Here is a 20,880-nt window from a genome sequence, read left to right as displayed (position 1 = left end):
GATTACACGCGGTGATTCGGATGAAATTATGATTTTCTTCGTTTTTGGTGAGCACTGATTATTAGACAAACATCTTGAATGAGTAATGTTGTAAGATGTGCGTGCAGGTTGAGTCGAAAACAAAAATAGATATATTAAAACAGACGGAGTGTATGTATTTATGTATGTTTTTTGCATGGATTAGTATGCAGATTTTGAAAAACGAGTATTACAATCGGTGGCGTGCGGTGAAAATCTCCCTGTTTTTGTCGCGCAGTTTTACTTATGTGTGCGCGAGCAGGATACAATGGGACTGGGAAACAATAAAGTACATAAAAATGCAGGAGATTACGCTATGACCACTGACAAGAGCACATATTTGTGCACGGATAGCTGGGCGAGTGTGCGGGGATGGAGTGAGTGGGTGATGCGTGATTACGATGTTAATTGGCGGCATGATGAAACTGCTATCGACAATAAAAAAAACAAACTCTGTTTTGGTTCATGAATCAATTCCTTTCCAAAACTACCCATTGAAATATCATTGGGCACAACCCTAGTACAAACATAATAGTTTATAGTTTAGTCAGTTGTATGTATGTATAAAAAAAATGGTTCTTACAATTTTGGATATGGAAAAGTTTGGATTTTTAGTACATGTATGTATAAAGTTTTCATGCATACCTTCAAAAATATATAGTTTTAATTTTATTGCATTTATTACTACAACTTTTTCTACAATTCTGAAATTTAATCGACTTAATTTTAACATTACTTTTTTTATTTTGCTGAATATTATAATTTTAATTATTATATTGAATGTTGTTAAATCATTTCGTGCAATATTTAGATTTATTTGATATGCATAATTAGGGCTGACGAGAGGGAGGGGGGGTACAGGGTATGCAAATAATCAGGGCTGACGAGAGGGGGAGTACAGGGTATGCAAATAATCAGGGCCTGTCTTTGAAAAAGGCCCGTCGTAATATTCCATAAAATTTTAAAAGTATAGTTCAGAAATTATCGATATTTTTGCATTGGAAAAAGTACGAAACGTTGAAATGCATACATAACAAATCAATATATAATTTTATATCACAATATAAGTTATATATAAGTTATATAATATAATATTTACTAGGTTGCGTCAATATTTTTTTATTTTTTTGAAAATTGCACATACATATATAGATTGTTTCACATGTTTCCATGAAAATCAGTTTTTCTTATATGTTCTTATAAAATACCCAAATCAAATGTTTGACTGTGTTATTGATGTGTTTTGAAAAGGAATAGTTTCATATTATGCGATTTTCCCGAAAAAATTACAATGGGAATATTTGGGTCGTCGAATGAATGATTGGCACTTTTTCGGAGCCACCCGTCAAACATTTACCGAATATATCCTTGACGTGAATATAAAAACCTGCAAAGCCTGCCAAAAAAAAATATAAAAACGTGAAAAAAACATATAGGTATATTCTGATCATCATTCCCGTTGTCTTCGCAGTTCGAGTGCAAGCCCGAAAACGGAATCGGCTTTTGTGCTTCTATTCCTTTATTTCTATTAATGATCCTAAACATATTATTATTGCATCGTAAAAAAGAGGGATATTATAATAAACGCGACGTCAAAAGATCTCGCATAATGGGATCCGTTATTCACAACGAATTATTAATGTATGAAAAATCATCGATAACGGTTAATTGAGGGTAGTTTTGGAACACTTGAAAGGATCCAGCTATTCATATTTTATTTTTGAATTCTACATATTCATGTGAATTAAAAAATATGTTCTTATTTTTAGGTAGCTATATTTATTTCTACATATAAAATAATAGTAAAAAAATTGCGCCAAAACTAAATTTAGATTTATATCTTTGAGAAGTTGGTAGTTTTTTTATACTTGTTCGTTATTGTGCAATGTAAAAAAATCTACTATAGAAAAGTTGTTTCCTATAAATCTCTCAAGAAAAATCTAACCTAACCGTTACAATTATCCAACAACCGACATTTTCAAGGACAAAAACCTAAAAAATATAAAACCGATTTACGCTGTCGGATTTTGTAAAATCATATAAAATAAATGTCAATCCCCCTTTTCCCTAAAACAGGATAGGGCTATGCATTATTTGTTCAGTAACGGGGAGAGGCATTTTGAATCCAAAATTAAACCCCTTTTGTTCTGCAAATTGCATCCCCCATTAAATTCCAGATTTCGCCATAAAAATTCGACACAAAAAATGCACGCAACAGTATCGCCGTGCAAAAAAGTCCATTGTTCGTGCACTTTTTAAGATGCTGTGAGAGAAAAAAATTAACGGTGTGCAACGATGCATTTTTTACCCATTTCACCCGAAAAAATGTGTCACGACGAATACGCGAGGGTAATATTAAAAAACCCAGTCTCTCGTGAATGGCAAACAGGGGATGTAACACTACCCCAGTAACACTGTTCTCCGGCAGGTTGCGAGGGGTAAGACAATGCTTACGTGCGATTTTTTTCCCCCATCCGTTGTATTTTTTACGGTAAAAATCTTAAAATTTTTACCCGAATCGCGTAAAAAACACGCGAGGGGCGTTTGTGACCCACTTTTATGCGAGGTCGTGAGAAGATTTCCGAGGAAAATTTTCGCGAACAAGGAATAAGGGGATGCTGATGCGAGTTTTGTGCCCTAGATTTCGTCCGTTTTTTACCGGTTTTCGGGTAAATCCATGAATACGTCGCTCGCAAATAAAGAAGCCGAACGAATCCATTGTTTGATCGCTTCAAAATAATTGCCGAAAAAAAATATGACGAGGGGAATTTCTGATTGCGTAACGGTCGCCACATCCTTTTTCCGCGATACTTTCTCACAGATATTTTTTCACCGATTGCACATTTTTGGGGAAAAAAGATCCGAAAAATAAATGCGACAAGACTTCGCCTCCTTGTTATTCCATCGTGATTGTAATTTATTTGCGAATTTTTACAAAGGCTTCCATTATTGTGTTCGCTATGTACGTATGTACGTACATACTTGTATTAAAAGAGGTTTCCCATAACATGACGCGTTTTATATCACTAAATCAAATGGTAAAAATAAGTAGAAAAAATCACCAATAATATTTTATTGACACACAATATGTAGGTATTGAAGAACGTTTTACCTACGTACATATGTATGTGTTTACGTTTGTACATATAATCTAAAAGTTGTATAACAACTTCACTCGATTAGGTATTAGGTGAAATTAAATAAATAATTTTTCCTATTTAATTTAATTATCAGACCTATCATACTGTAAAATGTTAAATACTGTTCATAGTAAATAAGTATAATTATTATTTATTTAACATATTTATATACTATACATATGTATACATACATACATATGTATGTATATACAAGAATCTTTCAAATGTTTTATTAATATAATATCGTAGATTAGATAAATATGTTCTTAAATATAGAAATAATTTAACGTATGCAATTGTATTGATGCTCTTATTAGATTGTTTAGCAGTAACTTATAATAGGTCCCATTACCAAAAATCATTTCTCATTTGTGTACATTATAGTTTCGAATCAATATATTATAACCGAATTTAAAATATATTTAGCAATTCCGTTTTCCATTTTATGCAATTTTCTAAAGATATTTTTAAGTACATATTAGAAAGCAACAATTATTAGCTTTTTTCCCTTTTTTACTTATTTTCTACCCTTTTTTACTTATTTGCTACCCACCCTTTTTTTACTTATTTTAAAAACCTGCATGTACTATATGTATATTTTACTGTCTATTCTTGTATGAAAATAGGAATGGTGTGTTCGGGCTATTTCCATTGCTTTATGGAGTGATTTTTCAATTGTCTCAAAATGTTGAATAAATTTAACTTTATCCATGAAATGCTTGCTCATAGTATATGTATAACTAGAAAGAAGAAGATTGAAAAAAATAACTTTAAATGAAGCATGCCGACTCCAATTCATACTACATATGTGGGACTGATCCTTTTTTTGAATTTATTTTTAACCTCCAACCAATGATGGATTAAAAATCAACAAAATTTTTATTAGTTTTCACGCTTCTTTTCCAGTGAATTACTTTCATTTATTCGTTATTAAGGTACAAAATTCGATTCCGAGTCTAAATGCTTCATCGTGTTTATTCAATACAACCATGAAATAGGGCTTTATGCACCTGACCTCTGAAGTAATGACCAAACCTCCAATCAATCCAAACTCATAGTTTCTTTCGGCTAACCTCGCAGTCGGGCACTATTAGCATTCGATTACATTATGTACGACTTCCGGGCGTGGAAATGCGCATGCGTCCCTCAACATCGAGCCCCGGGAGGCTTCGCTGTACGGGCCTGGAGGAAGAGAGGTGGTGTCACCCCGAAATGCAAAGTAGGGTGGAATCGTTGCATACAAAGGACGCCTTTAAAACGACGCGACGCCATTGGACGACGCCTCCTCCAATAGCGGAGCCGGGCACCCTAAAAAATATACCCACACAAGAAAAGAAGGGGTTAGTGATAAAGAAGCCGTGTATAAAAATATGTATCATGCTCGTATGTAAAACGAGACGAGCCTAGAACGTACCCCTCCGCGTTTAAAATGTACCATTCGAATCCTAGTACTTCAAAAAAAAACCTTTCACGGCCGACAATGGTGCATCCTTTTTTCAACCGTGGATAAAGCTGGTTTTTTTTGCCGACTTGCATTTATTTTTCATTTTTTTCTAGTCGCTTCTGACGAGTTTGCAATTCAAATAGTGATTCCTCCTTTCCTCTAACGGATATTTTCGACGGAAAGGTGCAACGAAACGATGTATTTATCAAAGGGATGAAATATCGAAACCTTTGTGACGTTGCAGGATTGACTGCGTATGTGCGCGCGACATGGAAAAAAAGTGCAGGGAACAATGCAGCTTTATGATACATGTGGCAAATTTTCAATGCTGATTCGTTCGTTCGTTTTTTTTTCACTCTATTCGGTTTGAAATCGCGTGTTTGATTTTGAAAAGGGGTTGATTCCATTTCGGAGCACGAGTGCGGCACGTACCCCTCGCCTATCTAAACATTGCAGTTTTGAAATTGTGCAACTGCGCTGTTCGATTAATATTCGGTAGTTCGATGTGGGTATCACTCTGAAGTTTTTGTGCAAATTTGAAGTTACTCTAAAAAGATTCATTGTTGTACACTTTATTCTTGATATGGATGCTCGTTTTATTTAAAGTTTGTCTCCACTTTTATATAAATATATGTACATCATGGTGATGTAATCAGAGAAAGGTGCATTTTTACCTAGCTTTTGTAAACAACAGAATTTATACAACGCTAAATCACCAGAAATAAGTGAAACTTTAATGTGATTTGTTGAAAATAGTCAAATCGTTCTATCGGTCTATTAAATCCACCAGAAAATTTTCAATATCTTTCGACATGAAATCTGCCCATTCAAAGACTAGTATGTATTTGTATGGAATGAAATTGATAAATTCTTATGTTGATAATGTGAAGTTGGACTTGTCATAAAAAATTAGAACCTAAATCGACAACTAATAATAAAAAAACAGAATCTGAATCTTTCAATTTAAAATTATCTATTTATGTTTGACAATGTGTGTAGTGAAAAATTAATTAAAACTACATTCTTATATTTATCTTGTTTTTTTAATTTTTTAAATATCTATTTTTTATAATTATAATTCTGAATACTATCTGTATATAAAAATACAGATAATATTTCGTATCATTTTAAATGGATATCCATCTCTGATCTAACAAAGCTAACACGACCGATACCATCTGCTATTGTCACAGTCTCCTATTTCACATTGAGGGGGGTGGTGTTAAACGATACCGTTGCATTTTTACATTGTTTTTGCGAATGCATCTATACTCCAAGTACTAATTTATTTATGTTCACGGAGATGAATCACGCAGCTGCTTTTTTCCACGATTTATACAAATTTCCAAGCTCGGACGATGCGTGGGGGTGCGTCGATTACCCCTTTATCGTCTGCAATTATTTTTTAATTTTTTATGCGCATACTGATGGGACGTGCACGTGTTACCAATTTCGCACCCGTACCCTGAATTATTCATTTATGCATTGAATTTATATGTACGTGAAAATGGTTTACCCCTTTGGCTCGGCACGCGTGCGCACGACAAATCATTGTTCGGCCGCTAAACATCCGCAACCCTTTCGTCGTTTTGTATTCCGAATCTTAATTCCCTTATATGCATTTGTGGAGCGATCATTCGCAACCCCTTTTACTACTTGTGCGTTGCGACAAAAGAAATCGAACGCGTCTTGCAATCGTACCCTAAAGAAGAACCTTTCGATTTGGCAGTTGCATTTCGAAAGGGAAATTCAACGAAATCGAATGGGACAATGGGTTTATTTTGACGAAGGGGTTACACCTTTTTGATTTCGATTTTTTTTTGCGCGTTAACGACTTAACGGCTTGTCGCGAGCCAATGTCGTTGTGTGCGTAACGACGCGGGCCGTTGTCGACACGCGTCTGATTTGATTCGTCAAAATATTATTCTTAGTCGTAATCATGATAGTGATCGGAAAGTCTCACATGATGAATTCCCGATTTTTGAATTATATATTTCACGGTTTTTTGTATACACATAATGTGTGCATACTGTATTACAATTTATGCTGAATAATATTTGCATTTTTTATGAGTATTGTTTAATATTTAGAAAAATCTAATTTTATAAACACCTGTCTGGGCGGAACCAGACATTCAAATCTAGTATCATATAAAAATATAACATATGTATATTATATATATATATATATATATATATATATATATTTAATTGCGTATAACTTACGACGCTGAATCACTTAACGCCTTCCTAGAACACTGGAAATTCTAATTCTCATTATATTACATAGCATCAGGTGTAAATTATATAGTGTATTGTGTTCAAATGAATCAATTCTCAAAAAAACTATTGATTTACATTGAAATTAATAAATTGTGTTATTTAATCTTAAGTTAGTTTGAAATCGTCAATGGTTTAATCATTTTATTATGCTTGTTTACGCCACAAGTGTAAACAATTGTACCGATTACCTGTTAAATAACAATGATAAATGCGATAGCATAAAATTCGTTTAATCATTTTAATTTCAAATCGAATACATCAATCTCTTTATCTTGATATTGTTGTCAAATAGATTCAGACAAATCGAAATCATTCGTCAGTCAATATTTATTCGTTTCGTTGAGCGGTCGCCGGCCGATCATCATTATAAGATGTTCACTATCAGTAAGTTTAGATCGTGTCAATTGGCCCACACTACTATGTAGACCGATTAAATATCTACTATACAGTCGTATCGATTTATCTCGCGTATAAACAATAGTATTGGATTAATTTGGACAAGGTCAAGTGACGAGGTCGTTCTCCTCCGAATGTGTGTTGGCACGTCAGTGGCCTGGCGCGCCGGATGTGGGACGGGAAGGGGAGGACGTGAGGGGGGGGGGCTAATCCTGTCGAGGGGGAGGACCGGGAGGAAAACCCCCCAAAAACCGCCCACTCAACCCACACAAGTCTCCGTCAGCTGGCCTCATACATAGTCATATATGGAGAATAGATGCCACAAACACTAGATTCGAGAATAATAAATCGATTCGACGCCGCGGCGCATGCGCCATCCCCTCCCCAGACCACCCACTTTCATCCCCCTCGTCCGACGACCGCTCCGAACGAACCCCCTTTAACCCTCCCCCGGTACATAAAGTGTTAAACGTGCCCCTCGTCCTACCCCCGCCATTGCCTAGCTGCAAATTTATATAAATATGAGACGTCGACTGGCGACAGGGGCGTTAAACTAAGTCTCGAGTATACGTATATAATAAAATATGTGTGTGTAATGAGTTTCTGCACTACTCGTAAACGTCCATCACGAGTTGAAAGCCCCGACTCCGACACTGTTGAAAACATAAAAGTTTATGATGTGGATAATACAAAAAAAAAAGATTGACTTTACAAATGAGAAGTCAAAATATTTCTGTTCGGCGCCACTGTTGTGCCGACGTGTAATTATGTGTTGCACTTTTTTTGATTTCGATCTTGGATTTGGGCCGCTTCCGAAACGCAAACGAGGCTCTCCATCGTACATTTTTACGAGGTTGAATTTTCGTGATGTGATTTCGGAATAACATTGTATATGTATAATAGTACGCAGGTCGTTGCATGTACAATTTATTGAGCGAAACTAAAGAAATATTAATTTATTTATTATACATACAAGTGTGGGGTCTTAATCAATGGTCCGTGGATCCTCTGAGGGCACACAAGCGAACTTTAAGGAGTTCGAGGAACGCAAAATTCTTTATGTTAAATAAACAACATACAATTAACTTCATATTTATATAAATGATTCAAATTTCTGTTGCATTTTTAATAAGAAGATTTTTTTAAATGGTTAATTAACATTGTGTATCGGATACATTTTCCATCCCTTATTATTTTTATTTAATATATAATTTGTTATATATGTTTCAGTCGAAGTGTACATATTTTTAGGTGATTTATATTCGAATACAATTCAACTTGTAAATTACATCTCTAAAAGAGCAAATACACTTTAAAAAAATGTGCGCCATTTATAATATAACAGTTGAGTTTTGACAGGTCTGATGTTTTTAGGAATACTTTAGATTCAATAATGCGTTAATATTTGCTAGATGTTACGAATAACGGTAATGATCACCGTAGTACGATAACTCTAAGATGTGTTCAAAACAAAAATGTGACTTTCCAACTCAATTTATTAGTCGAATGACATTTCCACGAAAACTTAAACTCTCCATCTAACCTGATACCAAGTGATAGTTGAACGGTATTTTCAGTTGTAATATATTTTGACCAGTTGGAATGTAATTCGCCATATGAATCAACTTACGTGGGTTATTATTTTCTATATACATATGCACAGTTGATGATTTTATGCTACATAAACAGATCATATAATACATTTTAACCATAAATTTCTTAAAAACATATATAATCACTTGTGTTTAAGAGGAAAATTTAATTTATACCTGCACAATCTCCATGTTTATTTCGCATAAAAAATACCCTCTATCCATATGAAAGGGTTGCTGCATACGATACGCGTGCTCTTAGCCCTTTTTTAAATAATTTAAATCCGATTGGACGGGTGTTGTTGAATGGGCACGAATCTCATTCGTTCTTCGATACAGACGCATATCCAATCGTAAAATTGAGATTAAGCACACATCTCCGTGTCGATATTATGTAATTTATAATTTTGAATGTCCGTATTAGCTATTCCGTGCCGTTATCGGCTGCTTTGAAACTGTTTAACACAAAGGGCGAAAAGCTCTTGTAACTTTCTCGACCAATGTGGAGGGGGTTGGGGGTGAGCTTTGGCAAGGGCTGGTATGGCCCCGGGTCCTGATAAGAGCCCCCTTTTCGCCCCTAGCACGTGGCCTCGAATCAACTTTGAGGGCAGATCGCTTAGTTGATTCCCTCTAATGGAAGATCCTCTCGTCCGTTCAAAATCTTAAAGTGTGGGCACCAAACCAATAGCCATACTAGTGGGGGAAATTAGGATGGGTATTTTCAATAGAAATTCTAACAGGTCATATACAAGTATGTATAACGTATAATACATACATACGTATACGTTGTAAAATTCTGCATTTTTTGTAGTGGGTGCATTCTTCCCGTTTAATTCAAATTCTTCCCTCGCAAGTAACGGTCAGTCTATCCTTTGATCATTTAACATCTACTGAAAGGACCAATCGCCCCCAAACATCTCTATACAAACAAACGAAATAACTTTGAATTGAACGAGGGTAAAATTATTACCCTTTGTAACATTAATACAATTACAAACGTCTTATATGTATTGTACATACGTGAAGTGATCGAATAATTGAAGTCGTGTTTATACTTATTCCGAAATTGATTTATATTATTCAGTAGTGCTAGTTTAACATGATTTGTCGTAGAAGGAATTCGTGTATTTGTAGGTAGGGAATTTCGCGACGACGCAAAATCAAACGGTAAAACAAAAATCATAACAATCGGATAATTTTCCGAACGGATGAATAATTGAATCAAAGAATAAAAGAGAGGTGGAAACGGGGGAGTTTTTGGCCCTTTCGATCCGGCTCGAAGGACCGCTGTTGCGTGGGTGGGAAGAAGGGAAACTGGAAGAACTACCCTACCTTTCTCCCTACCACCCCTATTGATCAGTGGACAAGGGCATAAGGTAAACAATGAATGCGAGGGTAAACAGCCGCACGCACATACGCGCGCACTATGTAAGTGAGGGCCCTCTCTCTAATTCTGTTTGCTGTGGACCCGACTGGACCGGAGAGCCGACTCGCCCCGCAAACAAGCCCCGAGTTCTGCAACGCACTGCAAATAAAATACAATTTTGCAAAACGTAAGACAAAACAAAAACGATACTCGGAAAACGCCGTAAACAAACAATTTCCCGGCTCGCTTTTCGACGTGCGTATATTCACTGTTTACGCTCGCGTATGTGCGTGGCGGGAGGACGCGGGGGGAGGTACATAGATGCTCTTCCAAAAATTATAAAAGTTTTATCGGTTTGATTGAAAAAAATTACTTTTATCTCAAATCACCCGATTGAGATGAATTATGTACAAAAAACGGCTTACTTGCAAAATATTGAATTGATACATATGAAGTACTTATGTACATTGAATGTTGAACCGCTTTGCTAAAAAAGCAAGATATAAAATCCTATGCATTGAAGTTTGAGAACATCATGAAAGTAATACAAAAATTTAAATTGTATTTTATATGAGATATATAGCCAGGAGTATAACTCTGTGGTTGTGTTAATGCTAAACACCGAGAGGCTCCCGGGCACAAGCCCCAGCTTAAGCCCGATTGAAATGAATTTATTCATAAGTATTTCTGTAGTACTGCTGGTCAGACTTGGATATTTGTGACTACAAAGTCGACCGTTTCTAATCAGAGTTTGCCAATTTAACTAATTTCATTGTTAAAATGGTTGCTCATCAAATTGGGAAAAACCATCCTACGCACTACGTCAATGCTATTTGAATATAATTTGAAAAACCTTTGATCTATATACATATTTATAATTGTACAAGTTAACTAACGTAGTTGTCGCCCAGGGGCAACTCTTAATAGCATCATGGAAAAAATATAAATTTTAATTAAATAGTTTGCTTTAAAATTGAATGTATTATATATGTATAATGTGAAACGTTCTCGATTAGTCATTTTAGTGAATTTGTTTGCGTTGTTTCAATACATCCTTAATTCGAATTAACTTTTGAATACATTTTTAGTATCAAATTTTTTCTTAATTTAAAATTTAATTTCAATTAAAAATTGAATATGTATATTTGATTAAAATAATGTATTCGAAAAGTGCGCTTGTGTGTTCGTGTATCGCACGATTGCATTTGCAACACACAAAGCGGAAATAGATTGGTTCCATTATTTATTGTGAATGGGTGGCCTGTCGGCACTCTCGAGCCCTCACCGTTCGCCGAAAAGCCTCCCTTTTTGTCCAGATAAAGAATTTATCGCCCACTATAATTGAAAGAGGCAAATAAACCGGTAATTTCATTTCCATATCCCTTATTTATACGGAAGTGAAAAGCGAATTATCCACACATACAACCTCAACATATACAAAAATATTAATAAGAACCATTATATGTACCTATATATTGTAGGTACTTATGTACTTTTTAGACTGCAGTAAATGTCTTCACATATATAAACACTCTTTCCGTTGCGATAAAATCTTAAGAAATGAGAGGTGTTGTAGCGACGGAGCAGTGGCTGGCTGGTGGTCGAGGGGGTGGTTTTGCCCTGACCGGGTGGTCCATGCACGGCTCTGGGGGATGGTCTGGGTGGCTAATATTGATTAGTCTCTCGGCTGCGAATGTTCACCCATAACCAGCTCTCGCCCCGTACTATTACGTCCGTCTGCGTAGACAATGCAACTCGAATGTCTCCAATTCAACCCCGCCCCGTGCTTTGTTTACACGAAAACTTTTAAAATACATATGACAAGATCCAGAGAATCATCTGGAGTGTATAATTATGTTCGAGAAGTCGTAATGCGATTTTACCTCTATATACATACATATATCTACTTTACACTTAATACTATGAATTGATAGGTCCAATAATATAATTCAATTAAAATTACATTTACATATATATGAGCCGTTATATTTGAAAGTGGCATAAGTCAACTTTTCTTCATTTCGAGAAATATTTCGCAAAACATTAAATATAATGTTTTGCGTTTAGCAATATTTAAAAATACTGGTGGCCTGTACTATGTTTATTCTGCTTTTCCGAGATTCTGAACATATCGAATTAAAATAATTTGTGAAATAAGTCAAACAGAAATAGTGTTTTTGAAACTAAAAATTGGATTTCCGTCACCTTCAAATATAACGGCTCATATACCAAAACTTTTTTTTTCTTTTGTATTGCACTCAAAATGTAATGAAATTTTCATTCACCATGTAACAAATTTAATGGTTTTTTTATAGCAAATTTTGTTGACAATGTCCACTAAACATCGATTAAATGTACCTACTTCTAATCTAAATACAAATTCTAAAATTAAGATGTAAGCATCCAATTTAACATTTTAAAATATATGTAAGCGCATTTCATTCACATTCGTCATAAACAATCAGTTGAGATCTTATTTGTAGCTTGATAAATGTGTACGAGTCTAAAAATGGTAAACATGGTATACCTGCATACGTTCTCAGTAAAATAAATCAACATAATCCTATTAATTTAATCAGAGAAAGTTTCATTTGAAAATCAAATATTGACTCTTAGTAAGCATTTTACTACTATAATTAATAATCGAGTAAATAAACAGTTTAATTTGTTGCACACCGTAATTATCGTAATTTGAAATCTATATAAAAGCGTAAACGAACTATGCAGTTCTCAATATTTGCATTAGAAATTATGTAAATATATTTTTTTAGCTAAAATATCGAATGATGCGTGTCAGAATTATTCTTACATATGTCCATACATGCTTACGTTGATTTGGTCAATTTTACACGCCATAACGTTAATTTGTGTGCGGCCCTGTCCTCACATCCGGCTGATTACTGAATTAGACGGCAGAAGTAAACATTGGCCGCGTTGTGCCCTTGATGTCAGCCTCCCTAGGGCCGAAGGGAGTCCTGGAAGAGTGGGGTGGGAACCGGGTGGCGAGTCGGTGGATTTGGGGAGGCGGCTACTACGGTCTCTACGACAGACACTGCTAACCACTGATTCTACAGGGGCGCACAACAATTGAGGAAATTAAGCTAAAAGATACATTCCACAATTATTTGTATTACTTTAACACATACGTATAGGTACATTGGGATTATATTCATGACCAATAATATTTTTCGAGGGTCGAAAATAAGACCTAGTATAATAATAAGACCTTTACTAGTGTGTATAAGATACGCCTTCATGGGATAAATTATACACATATATGTACACATAGCATTTTGTATTTTGGTCGAATATTGCTTAAATTCTTTTCCAGTATTCGATCAAATTGACCATTTGGTCTGCTTAAATTCTTACTAAAAATGTTGGAACAAAACCAATGATTAATTTTAAATATCTTAATTTATATGTATACTATTATTTTACTAAGAATAGACCTTATTATATATGGTTTCATTGAAAATGGATTTTTTATTAGATACATGATACATTAGATTAAAAACTTCTGCTAATTTTGATGCAACTTTTACAGTACGATATCTCGGAATTGTTTTTTGAAAATATTACGCATGAGCATGAGCATTGCATGCATTTAAACAGTTATCTCTAAATTTGTAACATATTAATTCTGATGATCTAAATTCACTCCAGATAATATCAATCTGATAATGAATTGGAATTGTTATCAAACGTTGACGAGTTAATTTCTCAAAGTAGATTTACTTAAAAAAAATGATGCAAATCATTTCGAAATTGCACGACGCTACAGTTTCTGTGTTTTCCATCAAATTTGACAAAGTAAAAGGTTGACGACAGGTGGACTAGACTGCTCCATTCAGCGGCCAGTTATACGTGTCCGTCTGATTAGTTGCACTGGGAGGGAGCTAGGTGGGAAATGGGGGGTGGAAATCGTAGGACGGGAGTGTGTATGGAGACTTGGACTAGACGAAATCACCACCACCTCTCCACCACCGCCACCACCACTATCACCACCATTACCACCACGTGTGTATAGGGGCTATATATAGGCCGGACTAATGAACGGACAAGTCTTCTCCTCCTCGCATGTTTCGCCGATGACGTGTTCCCAGGGCATTGGCAAAAAGATAAAATTGCGTAGCTAGACCACTCTACTACTACCAGTAGTACTCCCTCCTAGTAGCGTAGGTTAGTTACTTACGTTTTGTTTTTCCGTTGAAAGAAATTTCCCGCCAATTCTCATAAGGTCAAGTTCACCACGGCCTCAGACAATTTTACCCCGGAAAATTCGAATTGTCTGGATCGTATTATCGTATTAATAATACATTGCAATGTAAACATCGGTCGAATGCTCCATTGTCTACCTACAACTCGCTTGAATTGTATGTTCATGTTATATTTAAGATATTCTCTTAGTCGTTTATGTATGTACATACTTACATACTACCGACATACTTACTTAAAATCAATTTACTTATTTTCCTGTTTTTCTTTTACAGGAAAAATGTGGTTAAAAGACGACGATTGCGAAGCAGCAAATATGGCGTGGAGATCACCGCCATTGGACACTTTCGATCAACACAAAGCAGCACTTCATGCACGTTTAGGACTTACATCACCAGGTAAACTATTCAATTTAATTTAAACTAGTACAATTCTGTCGAGATGACATTTCTGTTTCAATATTCTGTAGAAAGCTTCTAAGCCTCTCTTGTTCACATAAAAACAAACACTCATTTTTTTTAATCCCAAGCTATTTAATACGTACTATAGGAAAAATATTGGGCCATCGGGTATTTACATACGTACGAACCTGATGGCCCTATATTTTACTTATATTATATGGCAAAGAAAAATCAACAGAATATTATTTACTTATATATATATAAAAATGTTTTATGCATATAAAAATGTTTTCAAGTGCAATTCATAGAAACAATTTATGTCGATCGATTATAAGATTCTAAGATACATGTTAGCGCCAAATTTTTCTGTATTGGCTAATAATTTATAGTAAATTTTTATTATAGTATATTATCAATTATCTTATCTTTCAGCGCTAATATGTACATACGTAAACGTTTTACGCATTTCATGTGAATCATTATGTATTTTCCGAGATCGGTCGCTCGATCTAGTTTCAAATTTCAAAGGCTTCTTGATAATCTAATAGTAGCCTCATAATCTTTTAAAATCAACATATGATTAATATTTTAAAAATTCTAATAGTCAACTGCATTGTTCGATTGAATGTTACACCACTATTATTATGCAGCAAAACATGTGTACAAATTATAATACTGGTGATATTTTAGTTGAACGGTCGACGTCGGGTGACCCAATGCGCACGCAACCTTTCAAAATATGACACATTTCCCGTTGTTGTTGTTGTATTTTTTTGTTAATTTTTTAATTCCGTTTTGCTCACGTGGTCAGATGGGGAGGTTCAGATTGCTCCGGTCTATCATTATCGCCATTGAACGGCGCTTTGACGGACGCTAATTGCATGCGGGCCCCAACGCCGCGGAGGCTGTATATCTAATCGAATCTTATCGTCGGCAGGGTCTCTAGGACCCCACGTGCCGGTGCTGTCAAAAAATAATTGGAGCGGTGGCGGTTCGACAGCTCGCCGAGACCCCATTGTCATAAGCGCTCATTATGGGGTTTGTTGCGCTTGTGATTTATTCGCCACTTTTATTAACTCAAAATGTCAACTTTAACTATTACGGAAGTGGTATAGAGGCGATCTTATAACGGAATCGATACAATTTAAATCGTATCAATATCAATTGGTCGTATTTATGGGTAGGGTTTGAGCGCTCCGCTAGATGAATAGTAGTATTTATGTCCATATGTACCTTGATATGTATACATACGTCATTTACCTCAAAAGGTAAAGTATAAATTAAGCTTAACGATTAAAATACAGACACCTTTTTTTCTTATGAAAATTCCTTATAATTTAGTAATAAAGAATTTTACCGTTGATTTAATTTAATTTGATTTTCAGAATCTACCGAAAATTAACTAAAATTATAAAAATTGAATATTTTTCTATCATATCTATTACGCATTCAATCAAATGTCATATTTATAGTGATTCAATATGTTTTTTACTATTTATTGTCGACTGGAAAACGCTCATTATAATCTAATTCTCCGAATTAGGGATACTAAAATGAATCTTGAATTTTGGGATACTAAAATGTATAAGGAATCAGTGTTCAGAATCAAATTTATATGAACATTAGGCTGGAGCGAAAAACGCGAATTTTGGATTTTCATCAATGGACCTAGTGGAAAACTTTCGTCGCATCAAGGGAACGTTAAAAAATTTCATTGATTTTAAACAATGTCCTGTGCCATCAACCAATTGATGTTTTGAAAAAAAATTAGAAAAGTGCCTAGTGAACTGAAAGTTAGGCCTGGCGTACATAAGTACATACATACATAGTGTCCATTTTAAATAAAATTTCGTCATTGTATGCCATTATGAATGCGAAAAATAGAACTTTTCTTAGAATCGTTGAAAAAATATCACGATCTCGTCTATTGTTATATTCTTTAAGACGCGTAAGGCTAGTTAAGTTAAGCTGCTTATTAACTGCTCTAGCGATGTGAATATGATTTGTTGGCCAATTTTTCCAATGGTTGATTTCGTTGAGTTTCGAGACATTTAATTAATTTCGAGAGCAGACGCGCGCGCGTATGCACCGCATCGTCAGTATTCAAAGTAGACATGAATCATTGTCGAAACTGTGGCAAAATTGAAATTACTCATGCTCAAAAAAATTACCGCACACACAGACGTGATTTTGACGCGAGTCAGAAAACACAAGATTCATTTGAATACCGCGCGTATTTATTCGAAGAAACTAACGTTATGCATACATATCGTATTTATATACAATTTTTGAACAGCACGCAGGTGTGTGCTCTTTCAAAAATAACTGGGGCATGATCTTTTCGGTAGATAACTGACCACGGAAGCGATCCTATTGTATGTATGTATGTATGTATGTTTGTGGCCTCATGCAAAAATCGCTCATCAAAATAAACCGCGTGCCTGCCACTGTAATTTTTGATGAGTTAAGATGATTTCTCGAAAACGGTCTGTTTTCGTGACTTATCTCGCCACTGCGATCGCACACGGAATTGTGCCTGTAAATTTCGGCTCGCTGTTCTCGACCAAGTTTCCAAGTGCACTGACCATTGCAACGAAAAGAGTGCACTCGGATTAAAGAGTGATGCAGAATACGGAAAAACGATTTTTTGGGAGAATGAAATGATAATCATCCACTTTGCACGCGCTTTAATTGTGTATCATTACTTGATTGGGGGGGGTAATTAAACAGTATTTGAATAAAACTTACGAATTCCACTTTCGGCGTGCTTGTAATTATTTTTCTCCCTACCTGTCAAGTTATTTATGTACGATAACCGTTAATTTTGGTAATTGTTATAATCGCACCGCGACTAGAAAATAATAAAAATTAATAAGCTATAATTAAAGCTTGAATTTTTATAGAGAAATGTATGATACTATTATCCGTATTTTAATATCATAGTACTGATTTGATGATTTACGATAGCTTTTCGAAGCGAATAAATCTAAGTACATGCTTGTTATTAATAGTAATTTTCATTTTTTATGTTTGTCACGGTACAACTGTGTCACCCCCTTTTTCAATTCGAAAATAAAATGTATGACGTTTTAAATGGAGTCCTTACACGGGGGAGATTCCGTAGGAGAGGGACAAAATCTGAGTCAAAGGGACTCCTTTGTGCTACGCAAATTGAATGCATTTTCCGCTTTCCTATTTACTTAATGTTGCAAACGTGAAAGGCTTCCCAAGAAATGAAAAATATAAACACATTTCTATAAAAATCTCAGTTTTGTGAAAGCTTTCTTAGAAAGCTCAATATGCCGACGAAGAATTCTTCTCAGGTCCGTACCCAAGTGGGACACTTTTCCAAAATTTTATTGAAAAACGGTTTCATCCCATTTGGGTTGCATTTCATTTGCTTCCTCATTGTGCTGCCTCGCAATTGTGTCCGGGGGTTGGGCGGTTGAAATTGTATCAAGTAATATGGCAGCAGGGTGAGTGGGGTCGGGTGGACCAGGCAATCGGATAAAAGATGGCCGATTTGATGGGCCAATCAGCGAGGGTGGAAACGGGGTGGACACTGGACACATTGTGAGGGATGCAAAATGGATTTTATAATACAAAAGGGGCTTTTATATTGCGGCCGTACATAGGTATGTAAGTGCATGTGATGGACGCTCTCAGATATAGTCAGAAGGTTAATTAAATTAAAACGATATTATATTTCACTTTATGCAATGATGGGCTATGAATATTCACGTACATGGATATTAAGATTTCACAAAGCGGAACATACACACAATACAATTACCGGATTGTCATATAAATTTTCGCAAACACGCCTCGCCAACGAAACACACGCAGCGTGATACAATATTTACTTGGCCGCGTTGAAAATGCTCGCAAGTTTCTCGAAAAATTTACACTCGTATAAATTTGAGCCTCTCAGTGTGTAATTTGAGATATAAGCAAAAATCTTGATCTTTAAATTTGTGTGTTTATGTGCCGTTAAAATTAATATTAATTACCGACAACACAAGTGACAAGGTTTTGTAAGGCGCGTGTTCCACGCTGTACGTACAAGTCACATACGGTTTCAATTTTATTTTTTATTTAATATTTTTAATTATTTTCCGAGAAATATGGCTACGACTAATTAATAAGAACATTTTAATTGTTGTTTTAAATTACACATTGTTTTTATTTTGTTCCGCTTTTGTGCGAAACGTTGCATTTCTTTGTTTAATTTGCAGGACTATAATGCATACGTAGCTTGTTGCCTAGTAAGTATTTGAATTTATGTAAACATAACTTATATAAATATAATTTATTTACGTATGTAATAGTGACCAATATTTGTAAGTATCTAATACGTATATTGAGTTTATTTATAGTGATTTTTTTCAATGAAAAGTAACGCCCTTTTAATCAGTGCGAAAAGAAGTTAAAATACAAACAGTGTATATTCAATCAATATTCCGGATATACATACATATGTATATGTTATTGCTCAAATCAATACAATATATGTATACATGCCATCTCCTGAATACTCTCTTTAAGTTATCTCTAATAAACAACTGTAGAGTGTATACGATAAGAATGAAATCTAAGCACTCTAGTGCAGTTTGACTAAATCGATATGTTTCCCACGTACATACATAGGTGTGTATAAACGGCAAAGTGCTAGAGGCAATTGCGTTTTGTCGCAGGTTTTTCCCCCGCTTTTCCCAGTTTGATTTAGCCGGGCGCTCTCGTGTTACAAAGTTCTTTTCACTCCATTTTACAGGCGTAAATACTTTTCACTCAATTCAGTTTCCCCGTGGCGCGCACACACGAAATAATGGACCAACTCCATGCATTATTGCCGGTGCCGAGAGAGCGAGACCCCCCTCACTCCCTTTTCTTCCCTTTTATTACATAAATCGTGCATAAAACTTCGTTCAAGGGGCAACAGCTTGCCGCATGACAAATCGGCGAAAGCACCTCAAATCATCCCTTAAGGCATGCTCACCCAAGATCCGTTTTCCTTTGTTTCTGCAGAGGAGGGTCACTCTCGCCCTGACCCCTGCCTCCCCCTCGCGCTTCCACCTCACCCTGGCTAAAACTAAATCCGACACTAACTCGATTTGAATTGGAATAAGTGTCGCCGACGCTCGTTACACTACTAAAGTCTCTTCAGTTCGGTCTGGGCGATATTTTACCACACTTGACTGCCGGTGCTTGAAAATAGTTAGCGTGTACTCATTTTTCATATGCTAATTCGAAAATTCTTACGAAAATAATATGCCGTATTTTTCAATTGCGAATATCGTGCTGTGTGTGAAAAATATAAATAGAATTCGACAAAATTTGAATTTTTGAAATTAGTTGTGTAATATCCAAATTATGTAATCTAAGCTTGATGTAATTAACGTTCTAATACTGGAAACTCATCTCGCGCATGTACTTGCGGCAGAGCGATTTATTAATAGATTTTAATTTTTTAATTAATTTTGCAATGATAAGAATCAAAACATCAGAATTCAAATCTGTCTTAGATGCGAAAACTCGTGTATAAATTTCATTTGAAATTATCTAGTAAGCATTGTGATGTCAAAATATTCATATAAAATTAAATTTGTCTATGACTATAGTGTATTTTTTACACTTAACTAATCAGCACCAAATTATGCATTTCCTATTCCTATACTATTCCATATTATCTGTCATGGCTTTGAGATTATAACTGGAGGCCGTCGCGATAACTTATACATATACCAGTAAAAATGAAATATCAATCATACGAAATATTAAATTCAATTTACTATTACATAAATCGCCAATCATGCATTTGATATGATGAATTGTGTCCGATATCCAATTTGTGCCAAACTAAAAGCACTATGATTAGACCTGTGTAACTGTCATTAAGTATCATTTGAATTATCAAGAATTACTAACAATATATTAACAAGAATAAATACGTGCTTTACGTATGGTTTGTAGCTATGTAGCCCTACTTAGTACACGAAGTTAGGTACATTGGTACAAGTACACGA

General features: G+C 35.2%; 1 protein-coding gene across 2 annotated transcripts in view; it reads left to right on the top strand.

Annotated features, from left to right (window-relative positions):
• Nucleotides 1-20,880, top strand: part of LOC143911652 (uncharacterized) — a 115,680-nt gene that overhangs the window by 67,125 nt on the left and 27,675 nt on the right. The window contains exons 1-2 of one of the 2 annotated variants that reach the window (XM_077430633.1): nt 7,206-7,268; nt 14,732-14,854. In XM_077430633.1, coding sequence (XP_077286759.1) covers nt 7,256-7,268; nt 14,732-14,854 — 136 coding nt within the window. In that variant the 5' untranslated portion in view covers nt 7,206-7,255. Of the gene's footprint in view, nt 1-7,205; nt 7,269-14,731; nt 14,855-20,880 lie in introns of those variants that run through there. The other variant, XM_077430632.1, reaches the window with a different exon arrangement.

The sequence above is a fragment of the Arctopsyche grandis genome, chromosome 5 (assembly GCF_051622035.1).
Source record: "Arctopsyche grandis isolate Sample6627 chromosome 5, ASM5162203v2, whole genome shotgun sequence".
NCBI lineage: Eukaryota > Metazoa > Arthropoda > Insecta > Trichoptera > Hydropsychidae > Arctopsyche > Arctopsyche grandis.
The sequence above is the reverse complement of the archived record's forward strand: the minus strand, read 5'-3'. Positions and strand labels throughout refer to the sequence as shown.